Source organism: Alexandromys fortis, unplaced genomic scaffold (genome assembly GCF_014885135.2).
Source record: "Alexandromys fortis isolate MF-2015 unplaced genomic scaffold, M_Fortis_MF-2015_v1.1 scaffold_63, whole genome shotgun sequence".
Lineage (NCBI taxonomy): Eukaryota > Metazoa > Chordata > Mammalia > Rodentia > Cricetidae > Alexandromys > Alexandromys fortis.
In genome coordinates this window covers 2,220,385-2,233,837 of record NW_026067953.1, presented here as the reverse complement: position 1 = coordinate 2,233,837, position 13,453 = coordinate 2,220,385, and the positions used below count along the sequence as shown (strand labels likewise).

Below are 13,453 nucleotides of genomic sequence, written 5' to 3'. Positions count from 1 at the left end.
CATGTCAAACACTTTACTCATCAAGATGCCCCCCTATCCCAGTAAATATCTTTACCATCTCATTTGCTTCATTATTTCCCTTTCTTTTATGACATACAAAGTAGAATAATTAAACGACATACTCATATTGCTGAAGTTATATTTTTAAGTGGGTTATAGAAAATAAAGATGCTTTTTCTTCTGTTATAGACTAAAGATGCTGTCAAGAATGGTGTTTATTTTTTTTCTAGCAGCAATAAAAATATCAATGCAGTTTGAAACTGTCTTTTTAAAAGGTAAGTTCTCAGAACAAACAAAAGCCTGGAGTCTAAAGATGTAACAGCCCACTCACAGAATTTTTTTCACCTTTTTTCTCATCTGTATTTACCCTTTAAATCAGAATATGATTGGGCACTGTATTTCCACTCACAAGCCTTGCTCACAAGACCTAGGGAAGCGTAGGATTTTGTTCTTGGTACAAGCCACATGGGGAATTCTTGTTTTAGCTTGTGTACTTACTTCTAAGACTAGTACATGCAGAACTATAGGGGATGAAAAATTTTAAAATGAAACTTAAGCCATCTTAATTTTTTTCTGTTAAACATAAAGTTATTATCTCAGAACACTTCCAAGTGAAATTATCTGGTCTAATAAGGGATCCAGCTCGATCGACAGCTAAACACTTCAAACCACAAAGTTAATAGGTTACATTACGTCTTACAACAAACGTTCTACCAACCTATTGAATCAAACCTATAGTATCACAGTATCACACAAATAGAAAGAAATTTTATCTTCCCCTTAGTTTTCATGCCACACAGATATCTTAATGTTAACAAAAATAAACAAAAATCCTGGGAAATATATTATCAGAAGGAATGATAGTAAGCATCAGAGTTCTGGTGAAGCTTAGTCTACTTCTTCCATGCGTGAAGTGTCGTCATCTCCTTCCAGAGGTGGCATTTCTTCAGTTACAGCAGCACTGGTATCATCCACAGTAGGATCATCTTCATCAATACCTAGACCAAGCTTGATCATCCTGTAGATCCTGTTAGCGTGTGTCTGGGGATCTTCCAGACTGAAGCCAGAAGACAGGAGTGCAGTTTCGTACAGCAAGATGACCAGATCCTTCACAGATTTGTCGTTCTTGTCGGCCTCTGCCTTTTGCCGGAGGGTTTCAATAATGGAGTGGTCAGGGTTTATCTCTAGGTGCTTCTTTGCTGCCATATAACCCATCATTGAGTTGTCTCTGAGGGCTTGAGCTTTCATGATTCTTTCCACAGAATTTTAAGAACAACTTGTGTTACCTTGGCTAATGTATTTTAAGATGAAACATAGTAATCCATCCCAGTGTAGCTCTTATTCATCATTAAATAAGCTTTCTTTCTAGCAGATGGTGACCATTATAGACATCCACAATTGGTCAAAATTCAGATAATAACTTGATGATTCAATTTTTGTGCTTATGTATATATAGTTTCATGTTTAACACTCTGCATTGGGTAAGGCAGAAATTTGTGGAGGGGTAGCTGAAAGCAGTTGGAGGGGTTGAAACCGTTGGGTAATGTAATTCTATTTATATTGAAAAAAAACTTTATTTAAGATTAAAGCATAAAAAGCAATTGATGGGGAATAATGCAGAGGATAAATGACTGTTTGGTTCCCAACCCTAACCAGCTCATCTACAGCATGACTTTTATGTCTCCAGAGATGCCAGAGAACAAGATTCATTTTTGAAGATTCTAAGATCAATAGGAGACAATGCAAGGAAGAGGTACCCATGAAATCTCAACAATATGGTTTCCTAAAGAGGAACTGCATAACGACAGCATCAATAGAAATGAAAGCATGATAGGGCTGTTTCAAAAAGCCTCAACACTAGATCAGGAGATACATTCAACCAATGACTTTATTAGAGAGGGATAATCAATTTACCCCTTACAGGTTATCTAACCCCAAGATGTTCAGCCCTAAACACATTTGCATAGGACCCATGATAAATGGACTCAGAACAATAATAAAGAAAAATATTTATGGGTTTGAGAAGGGGTGGGAATGGAAGTGTAGGAATTGGCGGGAGAAGAATGTGGCATGTGGATATTGTAGATATATTACTTAAGTATGAAATGTTAGAAGTACTAACATGGTTAATATCTTTGGGCAATTAATCATAGAAAATACTAATTTCTGAAATAAGGATGATCTGGCATATCATTATACAAGTTTGGGGAACATTTGGTAACATGGAATCTGGCCACATGCTATATCTTCCTCACAAGTTTCATTAGATAGAAAGGAGAAATAATGGAGGCAGCTCAAGGAAGGGTATCAACTAAAGCTCTTCTGAGTAGTGGATGTGCAGGATGGTATTGTTATATACAGGGTAGTAGGATGCAAACATCACTAACTCAACCTGATTCCCAGTGTAAATCAAATACATCCTACTACTGAGGAAGCAAAGCTAACATTCTTGCTCACAAGGCCAAGAAGATAAAAACAAACAAAATGTAATCCTACATACCATGTTCATCTTTCTGGGTCTGGGTTACCTCACTCAGAATGTTTGTTTCTAAATCTATTCATTTGCATGCAAATTTCAAGATGTCATTTTTTTCCACCGAGTAGTACTCCATTGTGTAAATGCACCACATTTTCTTTATCCATTCTTCAATTGAGAGACATTTAGGTTCTTTCCAGGTTCTGGCTATTATTGATAATGGTGCTATGAACAAACTTGAGCAAATGTCCTTGTGGTATGGGTTGGCATCCTTTGGGTATATGCCCAAGAGTGGAATTGCTGAGGTAGTTTGATTACCAAACTTCTGAAAAATTGCCATACTGATTTCCAGACTGGTTGATTAAGTTTACATTCCCACAAGCAATGGAAGAGTGTTCCCTTACTCCACATACTTTCCAGCATAATCTAACATTGGTGTTTTTGAGCTTAGCCATTCTGACTGGTTTAAGATGGTTCCTCAAAGTCATTTTGATTTGCATTTCCCTGATAGCAAAGTATATTGTAATTTTTCTTAAGTGTCTTTTAGCTATTTGAGAATTTTCTATTGAGAATTCTCTGTTTAGTTCTGTACCCCTTCATTTAAATTGGGTTATTTAGAATTTTTGTGTCTAGTTTCTTGAGTTATTTACATATTTTGGAGATCAGTCCTCTGTCTGATGTGGAGTGGGTGAAGTAGTCTGACTTTATGTCTTATTGACTGTGCCCTTTGTTTACATAAGCTTCTCAGTTTCAGGAGGTCCCATTTATTTATTGTTGCTCTCAGTGCCTGTGCTACTGGTGTTATATTTAGGAAGCATTCCTTATGCTCATGAATTTAAGGCTGCTTCTCACTTTCTCTTCTATCAGGTTTAGTATGATCAGATTTATTTTGAGGTCTTTAATCCATTTGGAGTTGAGGTTTTTTTTCATAGAAATAGATAAGGGTCTATTTGTATTCTATATGTTGACATCCAGTTATGCCATCACCATTTGTTGAAAATGCTTTCTTTTTTTTTCCATTGTATAATAAGTGGATACTAACTGTAAAGCAAAGGATAAGGAGCCCATAGTCTATAATGCTAGAGATGCTACATAACAAGGTGAATCCAAAGAAAAGCATACATAGATCTACCTGGAATAGGGGAATAAACAAGGTCACCTGAAAATAAATGGAAGCATGGGGGTAGAGGGAGAAGGGATGGCAGAAGGGGAAGAGGAGGGGAGAAGGGAAGCAGGTAGGAGAACTTGAGGGAATGGGAGAGTAGAGATAGAGGAAGGACAGAGATAGAGCAAGGGAAGAGATATTTTGATTGAGGGAGTCATTATGGGGCTAGCAAGAAACCTGACACTATAGAAGTTCCCAGGGATCTACAAGGATATCCACAGCTAAGACCTTAAGCACTAGTTTAGAGGGTCCCCAAACTGGCTTTGACCTGTTGTTGGGTGGAAGACCCTCTTAATGTCACCTTAGAACCTTCATCCAGGAACTGATGGAAACAGAAGCAGAGACCTGCAACAGAGCACTGGACTGAGCTCCAAAAGTCCAGCTGAAGAGTGGGAGGAGTGAGAATATGAGCAAAGAGATCAACACCATTATGGGAACACCAACTGAAACAGTTTGCCTGAGCTAATGGTAGCACTCCAACCCTAGCCAGACAGGGAAGGAACCAGCATAGGGCAAAAATAGACCCTCTGAATGTGGGTGACAGTTGTATAGCTGCGGCAGACTAAGTGGCCACTGGCAGTTGCACCATATTTTACCTCTGCTGCTTGTACTGGCTTTTTGTGAACCCATTCTCTTTGGATGAATAACTTGCTCAGCTCAGATATAGTAGGCTTGAACCTTCCTCAAAGCAATGAGGAGTTTATGGGTGATGGGGTGGAGGGAAGGTGGAGGGGCTAGGAGAGGGGATAGAGTAGGAACTGGGATTGGTATGTTAAATGAAAAAAAAAATAGTACATTCTCTTCTTTCTTAAAAATAAAATAAAGGAAAAAAGTAATCATAAAAAGATGTTTCCAGAGAATGGTAGGAGTATACTTCATGTAAGATGCCATGCGAGGCACAATTAATCAGCTCTAACCACCAGAACATGATAGAGCCAGTTAAGACAAATGACAGATATAAAATAGGTTGGATGATATGGGCCAGAAAAATGATAAGTTCATATATGAAAGGTGTGTTACCTACTCTTACTGTTGCTGTAATGAAATACCTGACTAGATAAACTTGTGACTAGAACCATTTATTTATATTTGGATTATGTAGTCCATTGTAGTAGAGATGCGATGGTGCATAGGACAGGAGGCAGCTCACAATATGGCCATAGTTGGACAGCAGAGATATGAATGCCATTCTTAGCATATATTCGCCTTTTTATTCAGCTCATAAGATATGTCCACCCACATCCAAGCTAAGTCTTTTGACTTCTAAATTTTTGGAAACACCCATGTAATACTCAGAGATGTGTTTTCACTGTGATTCCAAATATCGTCAACTTAAACCATCAATATGAGCCACAGCAATAAAGTATACAAAGCTTCCCTAAGATGTAAAGTAAATTAGAACAGAAAAGTATTTACTTCTAAAGAATCCTAGCATAAAACATTAGCAGCAAGAGAATGTGGAATGTGGTTCATGACTGCTTTTAACTCAGACATTGACAGAAGGCTGCAAAGAGATGCACAGAGAAACTAAGAGGAAAAAATAATCTCAAACACTCTTAGCTTCCACTAAATCAAAAATAAAGATTTTAAACAGAAGACCATGTAATGTAGTTATAACAAAAGGAGTGTAAACCAACTTACATCATTACATGTGGTCAGTTCTGTGACGGTTAATCTCTGAGTCAATTTTGGTGAGCCATGTTGTTACACTCATAAAAAACATGTCTGCCTATTACCTTATTAACATTTAAGTCAGATTTTCAGACCACATTATTCCACAATATGGGGTGTGATGTTTCAAATAGTCCACTAAAGGCCTTAACAAGAAAGACATAAGTTCTTCTAAGAAAGATAGTACTCAGCCGGGCGGTGGTGGCGCACGCCTTTAATCCCAGCACTCGGGAGGCAGATCTCTGTGAGTTTGAGGCCAGCCTGGTCTACAAGAGCTAATTCCAGGACAGGAACCAAAAGCTACAGAGAAACCCTGTCTCGAAAATAAAAAAAAGAAAAGAAAAGAAAGAAAGAAAGAAAGAAAGAAAGAAAGAAAGAAAGAACTCAGCCTCTAAATATCATTGATTCAAAATTCAGACACTGACGCAATTGGTATCCCATATGCCTTTTTTCTTGGCCTGAATCAATTTGGTGAACTACCCATATCCACTTTTCTACCCTGCTCTTCTCTGTGTTTCTCAGTTCCTCTTTTCTCCTCGCTTGTCCTTCTCTCCTCTCCTCTCTTCTCCTATCCTTTTCTCTCCACTCCTCTCCCTTCCCCTCCCCTCTCCCTCCTTTATTCTCCTCTCCTTCCTTCCCCTTGTCTCCTTTCTTTTCCTCCCCTCTCTTTTCTTTTACCTCCTCTATCATATCTAGTGAAGTAAGTGTATATATTTCCATCTATAAGTTATGCTTATAGTTTCTATCCTTGTTCATAAAATTTGTAATTTTCATTTAACACTTTGAAAACACAAAAAATGATTATCAAGAGTTAAACTAATTGAATCAGATGAAGAGATACTTCATATCTTGTAATTTATTAACAGATTTTAATAGTAACAAAACACAAAAGCGTTAAAATACCTATTTGAAATGACAAGAAGTATTAACAGCTCTGTCTCCCTCCCAAATAATCAGCAGAGAGGCAGAAAATGTTATTCATAATTGATTAATATTTCATGAGGTAGAAACCACTAGAGATATTGGAACTGTTGCTAATACAGTCCCTGTATGAAGATTTATGATCCATGCCTCTGAAATAACTGTATAATCAAGCATCCTAGCACTCATGATAGGAATCCAAAAAATATCAGATGTTCAAGGTCATTCATGTGATTATCAATTGGAAAAAGTTTCTGGGTTAGTGTTGGTTAGGGGGTATGTGTTTACTTCTTTCATGTCTAGGACCATATCTGATACAGACATGAGTAGGCCTTGTACATTCTCCCTCAGTCTCTGTGATCTTATATGTGTGTTGATCAAGTTTATTTAGATAGACTGTTTCTTTGGTGTCTTCCATCACCTCTAACACTTACTTTTAACTCCTTCTCTTCCACAGGGTTCTCGAGTCCTGAAAGGAGGAATCTAAGAGAAATTTCTCACTTAGTGCTGAGTCTTTGAAAGTCTGTGACTCTCTATATAATGTCTGGTTATGTGTCTCTGCATTTGTACTATCTGTTGCATAAGGAAACTTTTCACGTGATTGGAGCCCATAATTTTCAGAATTAGTCCACGACAGACTCATGAAAAATGAAAACTAGAAATATTAAAGATATTTTTAAGAAATTAGACCCTAAGAGATCAAAGGTGCTAGGTGTGGATTCGTTGGAGATTAAGAACTGGACACAAAGATGTAGCTCCATCAGAAAGTACTTGCTGCTAATCTCTTCACTTGTAAAGAAGATACATGCAAATTCATAAAGTTCCATGGGAAATCAGTCTATTATTCTTGGTAACCCTCAACTCAGTTAGAGTCTGTCTCAATAAACAAGGTGGGAAGCTTTCTAGGAACAGCTCCTAAGATTGTCTGCTAACCTCTGCACACAGGTACATGGAAAATACAGACTAGTCATAGATACACCTGGATGTTGGACTTTGCAATACCAGACTATAATGTATTAAATCTGGCTACTAGGGGGAAATGAGATGATTCAGTGGTTGAGACCACTTGCTGTGCTAGCACTGGACCTGGATTTCACTCGTAGAATCCACATGGATGCTATCCACCATCTGTAACTTCAGGTCTCGGGTTTCTATTGCCCTCTTCTGACTTCCATGGACATCAAGTACACACATAGTACACGTACATATATAGATACAGGGAAAGCATTCACAAAATAAAACCATTGAAATAAAGATCTAATTTTTATTCCATGCTCTAGAACCAAGCAAATATTACAAAAATACCCATTTTCAGTCAGTTTAGATTTATAAACTTGATCATATTTATAGCCATACTTAGCGACATACAACTGGTTCAAGATAAATGAAAGACAGAGGCAAGTTCAAGAAGATTACACAAAAGTAACAGGAGAATGGCAGAAAATTGCAAAAATATTCTTAAAGGACTCTAGATGGGCCAGACAATGACTTTAGGTCTGTGGCTTCATATTCAAGAGCAGCAATGCTGTCTTAGCAAGAACGTCTCTTAAAACATTTCCAATAAATCCTTTAGCAAGTATTCTCCCTCAGAGATTTATTGTCAGCCCTTTCATCACATATTACGTGTTTACTTTTCAAACTGGTGTTCCAAGGAAACATGATCTCAAAGTCATGCTTGATTTCCTTAAACAGTGCCAGCCTCTGGAGACCCAAAAAGTTTAAGGAAAAACGTATGTGGCAACTATCTTTTTGGAAAATTATATTTTTAGATAAAAGAATATCTGATCCTGCCATTCCATCATTCCAAAATGGTAAAAATTAACTGGAGTTTAATTTCTATGAAAAAATCTTTTATTATATATTAAAATCTAGCTGGTGTGAGTGCAATGCTTTTTTGAGCCACAGAAATGTTTGAGATTTTAATCTCTACTCTAAGCACTTGGGAACTTGTATAAATATTTATACCTTATACCTCTTGCTCATGTAATTCTGCATTTGGAGGTTGTTTTCTTATATCTCCTGGGTGAATTTATTCTGACCATTGAAAACTCAGTTACAGGTTTTCTCTGTGTAACAAAATTTAACACTTGGGGAAAAGTAAATATCCTTTCATACGTGTTTTCTCAATACTGTTTACATTTTTACATGGTGATGTTCAGTTTTAAAGCCTCTCTCTCTTCCAAGTAGTAGAGCATTATCAAACACAGAGACAAAGATTTATTCTTATTGATTTATTTATTGCCCGATCTGGCTACACATATACAATATCTATCATTCATCTATATCATTATTCAATTTATAAATATATTATATATACACATATGTGTGTATATGGTGTACTTATTGGTATGTGGTAGATAGCTTGAATTCTGATACCTAAATTCTAGGTGTCAACTTGGATTTTTAGAAGATAATAAATGCACGAAATGGGAATTCTGATTTCTGAACATTAAGAGAAGGTTTATTAAAGTGAGAGTGACAACTTAGTACTTTCAAGTTATGAAAAAAATACTAAAAGTTTTGACAACATGAAATTCAGGAGGATTAGACATTTATCAACATCCTACCACAAATATACTCAGCAGACAGGAAATATGAGCAGACACCATGCTTTAAGACCATCAATAAGAAGTAGGCTCTATCTTAGATCCTGAATCAGTCATAACACTTCATTTCCTGATTCGGAATTCTTATAGAAGCTCCCTACAGAACAGATAAAAGAGGCTGGTGTGGTTGATGCTGTAGTCTATGTGAAAAAGAGTTTGAGGTTCATGAGTCTGGGGAAAATCCTTGGGGATGAAGGAACAGCTAGCTGCTCGTACAATAACAACTGACAGGAAAGCCACATAAATAGTGTCTCTAGTGTTATTGTGACATAACTGTGAGTCTAAAATCATATATGTGATATGAAAACATATGTAAACATTGGTATGCTAATGTTTATATATACCATACATTGATAATTTAAACTTTTTCAGTGTCATAGGCAAATATGCGCAATCGGAGCAAGGGGAGTAGGAAAGATTTGTAGAGATTTGATTTTTATTTTATGCTGGACAGGAAGAGATAGAATCACTAGTAAAAGACACAGCTGTACATACTATCATTAAACGAAATTCTATTTCTTTATTCTTACTTTTCCATCCATATGTAAAACAAATGATCTTCATTTATAATCAGTCGTCATATGAAAGTAAAACTTTATTGTACTTACAAGTAATATGGAGTTTGTATATTAACAATTATGATTTATTAGTGTTGAAATGGAGGAAAACTTTAGTTCTTAGGTATTAAAGAATATTTCAGTCTCATCCAGTAAGGTTTGACATTTTATTTTGCATTTTCAATTTACAATAGGGAAATCAATGCATGAAATCATTCGTGAACAAAAACAAAATATTCTAAAGGCTTAAGAAAAGGCTCAGTTGCTAAGGTACTTGAAGCACAAGCATAAGCACCTGAGTTTGACACTCACATGCAAGTTTTCTTTAGTGAGAAATACCTAGATTAATCTGAGCAAAATAACAATTATAAACTTTATCAAGTATTTAAAGGAATATAATGAAAACATAAAGAGCATTGAACTACAAAAGAACAACAATAAATGCCTAGATGATGTCCAAGTATTGATGTACCTTCTATCCAGCTATACCACTCTCTATCAATTCTTTGATCGAGGGACATCTAGGCTGTTTCCAGTTCTGATTCATTAACACAAAGGAGTATTACTCAGCAGTTAAAAAGGATATAATGCAATTTAAAGATAAGTGAATGCAGGTAGAAAAAATCATTTTAAGTGAGGTAATCCAGATTACCAAATTTAGTTTGAATTTACATATAAGTGGATATGAGTTGTTAGGTAAATGATAATCAAACTACAATCCAGAAACCCAGAGAAAGTTGAGTAAATAGAGAGCTATAGGGGGGGGGGATACGGATCTTGCTGGAAGGGAAAAAATAAGATTCTCTGTGTGGACTGGGGTGAGTGTGAGTAGAAATAGGAGTATGAGGAATTAGGTGGGAGTGGAGTAAGAAAGTGTGCCTAGAGATAGCTGGAATTGGGGGTGGATTAAGAGGAATCAGATGGGGGTGGGGTAAGAGAATATGAGTAGAGACAGCTGGAATTGAGGGTAACTTAGGGCATGAAAACTTGGTACAGTGAAAATTTCCTGGAATCTATGAGGCCCACCTTAGCAAAGACTCCTAGTCAAGGAGGATACAGAGTCTGCACTGGCCATTTTTAGGCAGGCAAGGCATCCAGTGCTGGGACTGTGTTACAGTCTATTGAGTTGTTGACCTAAAATGCAACAATGGATATCCTTAAACAACCCAGGCTTATGCTAGGATTAAAAAAAAATGCTCTCTGAAAACTGACAGTGAGGCTCTATTGCCAAAGACAACTTTCACAAAATTAATTAAAAGTAGAGAAGTTGAACTAGTGCAGTCTTAGAGCCTTCACCTTTATGCTCTAGTCTTTTTGACAAAAAGGTACTCTGTAGGCTATGGAAAGAGAAACTTGGACACTAACCCAGCCACAAAATTTTCCACCTACAATTTGTCCTGTCTACAAGATGTGCTGAGGCAATGAAGCTCAAAACTTGTGTGAGTGGCAAACCAATGTTTGGCTTAACTTGAGACCCAAGCCATGAGAGGGAGCCCATGCTCAATACTGTCTGGATGACCTAGAATCAGAGACTGATTAGTCCAGTGACCTTCGATAGAACCAAAGACAACTGACAAATAAGTTAATAAAATGATTCCTAATGACATTCTGCCATGCTCATAGTCCAGTTCCTGGTCCAGTCATCATCAAAGATGCTTCTTCTGGCAGAAGATGAGAGCAGGTACAGAGACCCAAAGTCAAACATTAGGCAGAGAGAGAGTCTAAACTGGAGGTCTCCCTCCATCAGGTCCTTACCCTTGGAGATGGGAAACTCCACAGAAGTTGGGAAAAAAAAAAACTAACAGTTTTATCCCTTGTAGGTTCCAAAGGGTATTTGCTTGTTTTTGACATTTCTTGTCTCACATATTGATTTGACCATTTTCCATTCTTTTTTATCACCCAATATATCACTCTTTTGGCCTTCTTTCAAAATGGTTAACCTTTACCCAAGCTCATATCAGTTTGTGTATACATCTGTAGGCATTGTAACCTAAAAAGCGAATCTGAAGGAGAATATGAGGGTTTTGATCTTTTGTCTAACTGTGGGTCTCCACATTTATTATTATACTTCTCAAATTTATCTAATCTCTTCAAATTTAATGATTTTATTATTTTCCCTCAATAATATTCTATTGTGGATATGCACAAAATTATCAATATCATTTTTCTTCTGACCTAAATTTAGTCTAGTCCCACCTCCCTGATATTGTGAATATATTAGCGATAAGTATGAATATGAAAGTGTTTCTTTAGTGGAATATGAAGTCCTTTGTGTAAATGCCCATAATGATATGGACAATTTATATATTAATTCTATTTATACTTCCTTTGAATCCTCCATACTGGTGTCCATGTTGGTTATACTAACTTGCAGATCTATAGCAGTAATTGGGATGGAATACTATCACATATATGGCTATACTTCCAAGGCTACTATACAAATTTATGCATTATGCATTGAAGTTCCTATAGCATACCTTACATAACTACAAAAAATGCAGGCCTAGTGTTCATATAGGGACAAAAAAGTTCACGAACAACCAAATGATTGCTAAGGAGACAGAACACAGCTGGAAATATTACAATACCTTACCTCAAATTATACTATAGAGTGAAAGCAGCAAACACAGCTTGCCATTAGCATTAAAACAAAGAAGTAGACAAACAGAACTGAATATAGGAACTTAAAATAAATTGGCATAGCTGGGGCAGGGTAAATTTTGACAAAAACAACCAGTAGGAAAAAAAAATAACCTATTTAAATAATTGGAGCTCGCAAACCTAGAAATCTATCCATATAAGTATGAGATAACTTTCTTCATCACATTCATTGTCTACAAAAACCATAAGTACAGTTAGTACCCTAATTTATCTAGGTGCAGTGGTGCACAACATGGTTCTAGCAGTCAGTAGATAGAGACAGGTGGACCTATGTGAATTGGAGGTCAGCTTGGTCTAAAAAGCAAGTTCCAGGAAAGTCAGGGCCACATAGAGAACCATTATCTCAAAACAAAAGCAACAAAAATATTTTAAAGTAAAATCCACAATGCTTAAACCAGTAGAGGGAAACACAAAAGATGCTCTTCAAAATGTTTGTGTAGATAAAAACTTTCTGAACAGAATTTCAGTGGCATAGAAACCAATCTCAAGAATCAATAGCTAGGAGTACATAAAAATTAAAAGGTTTGTGCACAGCAAAAGAAATTATTAGCAGAGAAAGCACATAGCCCACAAGATGGTGGGAAGATCTGGGTCAGCTCTGCCTGCCAATGTACAGAATTTACCAAGAACTGTGAAATTTAAACACACACAGAATATCAAACTAAAACTGTCAATCAACCTATTGGGTAATGAAATGAACAGAAGATTCTCCAAAGATGAAAACAAAATAGGCAAGAAAGAATTTTTAAAACGATTCCACATTCACAGTCATCAGGGGAATGCAATTTAAAACTACTCTGAGATTTACACCTCACGACAGTCAGCATGCCTACCTTCACAAAATCTGATTTTCCAACCTTTTAAAGCCAAGTTCTTGATAGAAAAAAAAAATAGTTTTCAAACACAAATGAGGAAACCAATGGCCTTCATTCAAAAAAAGGTCTCATTTAAACAGATTGTCTTCTATTCTAAGTCTTGAATTTAGCTGGTGACTTGACAGTTGAACAGCTGTTACCTTACATTTCCATAACTTCGTATATTTAAAAAAGAAGATTAACGTACTTCACTTCTCTGTTCAGGTCCAACAAAAACAAGGGCAGTTAAACCTAAACCATTTGTAAAAAAGACACAGCATAGAATTATTTTCATCTACTGTATTGTATCTTTTTTTTGTTAACTCTCCACCTCCATTTGCTCTAACATCTCTGACTCCTGAAAGGAGATAAAAATCAGTGTTTATAGAAATATATATGAAGATATATATATATATATAATCATATGGTTTATATAATGCACATAGCATTGTAGATGAGTCTGTTTTTGCCAACTGCATTTAAGTATCAATCATCTAAGGCAGTGTTCTATGGATAAACATCAAAGCTTCCACATACAGAAA

At 36.3% G+C, this 13,453-nt stretch overlaps 1 protein-coding gene across 1 annotated transcript; it reads right to left on the bottom strand.

The window, feature by feature from the left end:
• Nucleotides 1-748: 748 nt before the first annotated feature.
• Nucleotides 749-1,263, bottom strand: LOC126507256 (heat shock protein HSP 90-alpha-like; the record flags this gene model as incomplete). The annotated part of the gene is made up of 1 exon (XM_050151521.1): nt 749-1,263. A coding segment is annotated over one exon (375 nt), but the record flags the coding sequence as incomplete, so codon positions are not given.
• Nucleotides 1,264-13,453: the final 12,190 nt, after the last annotated feature.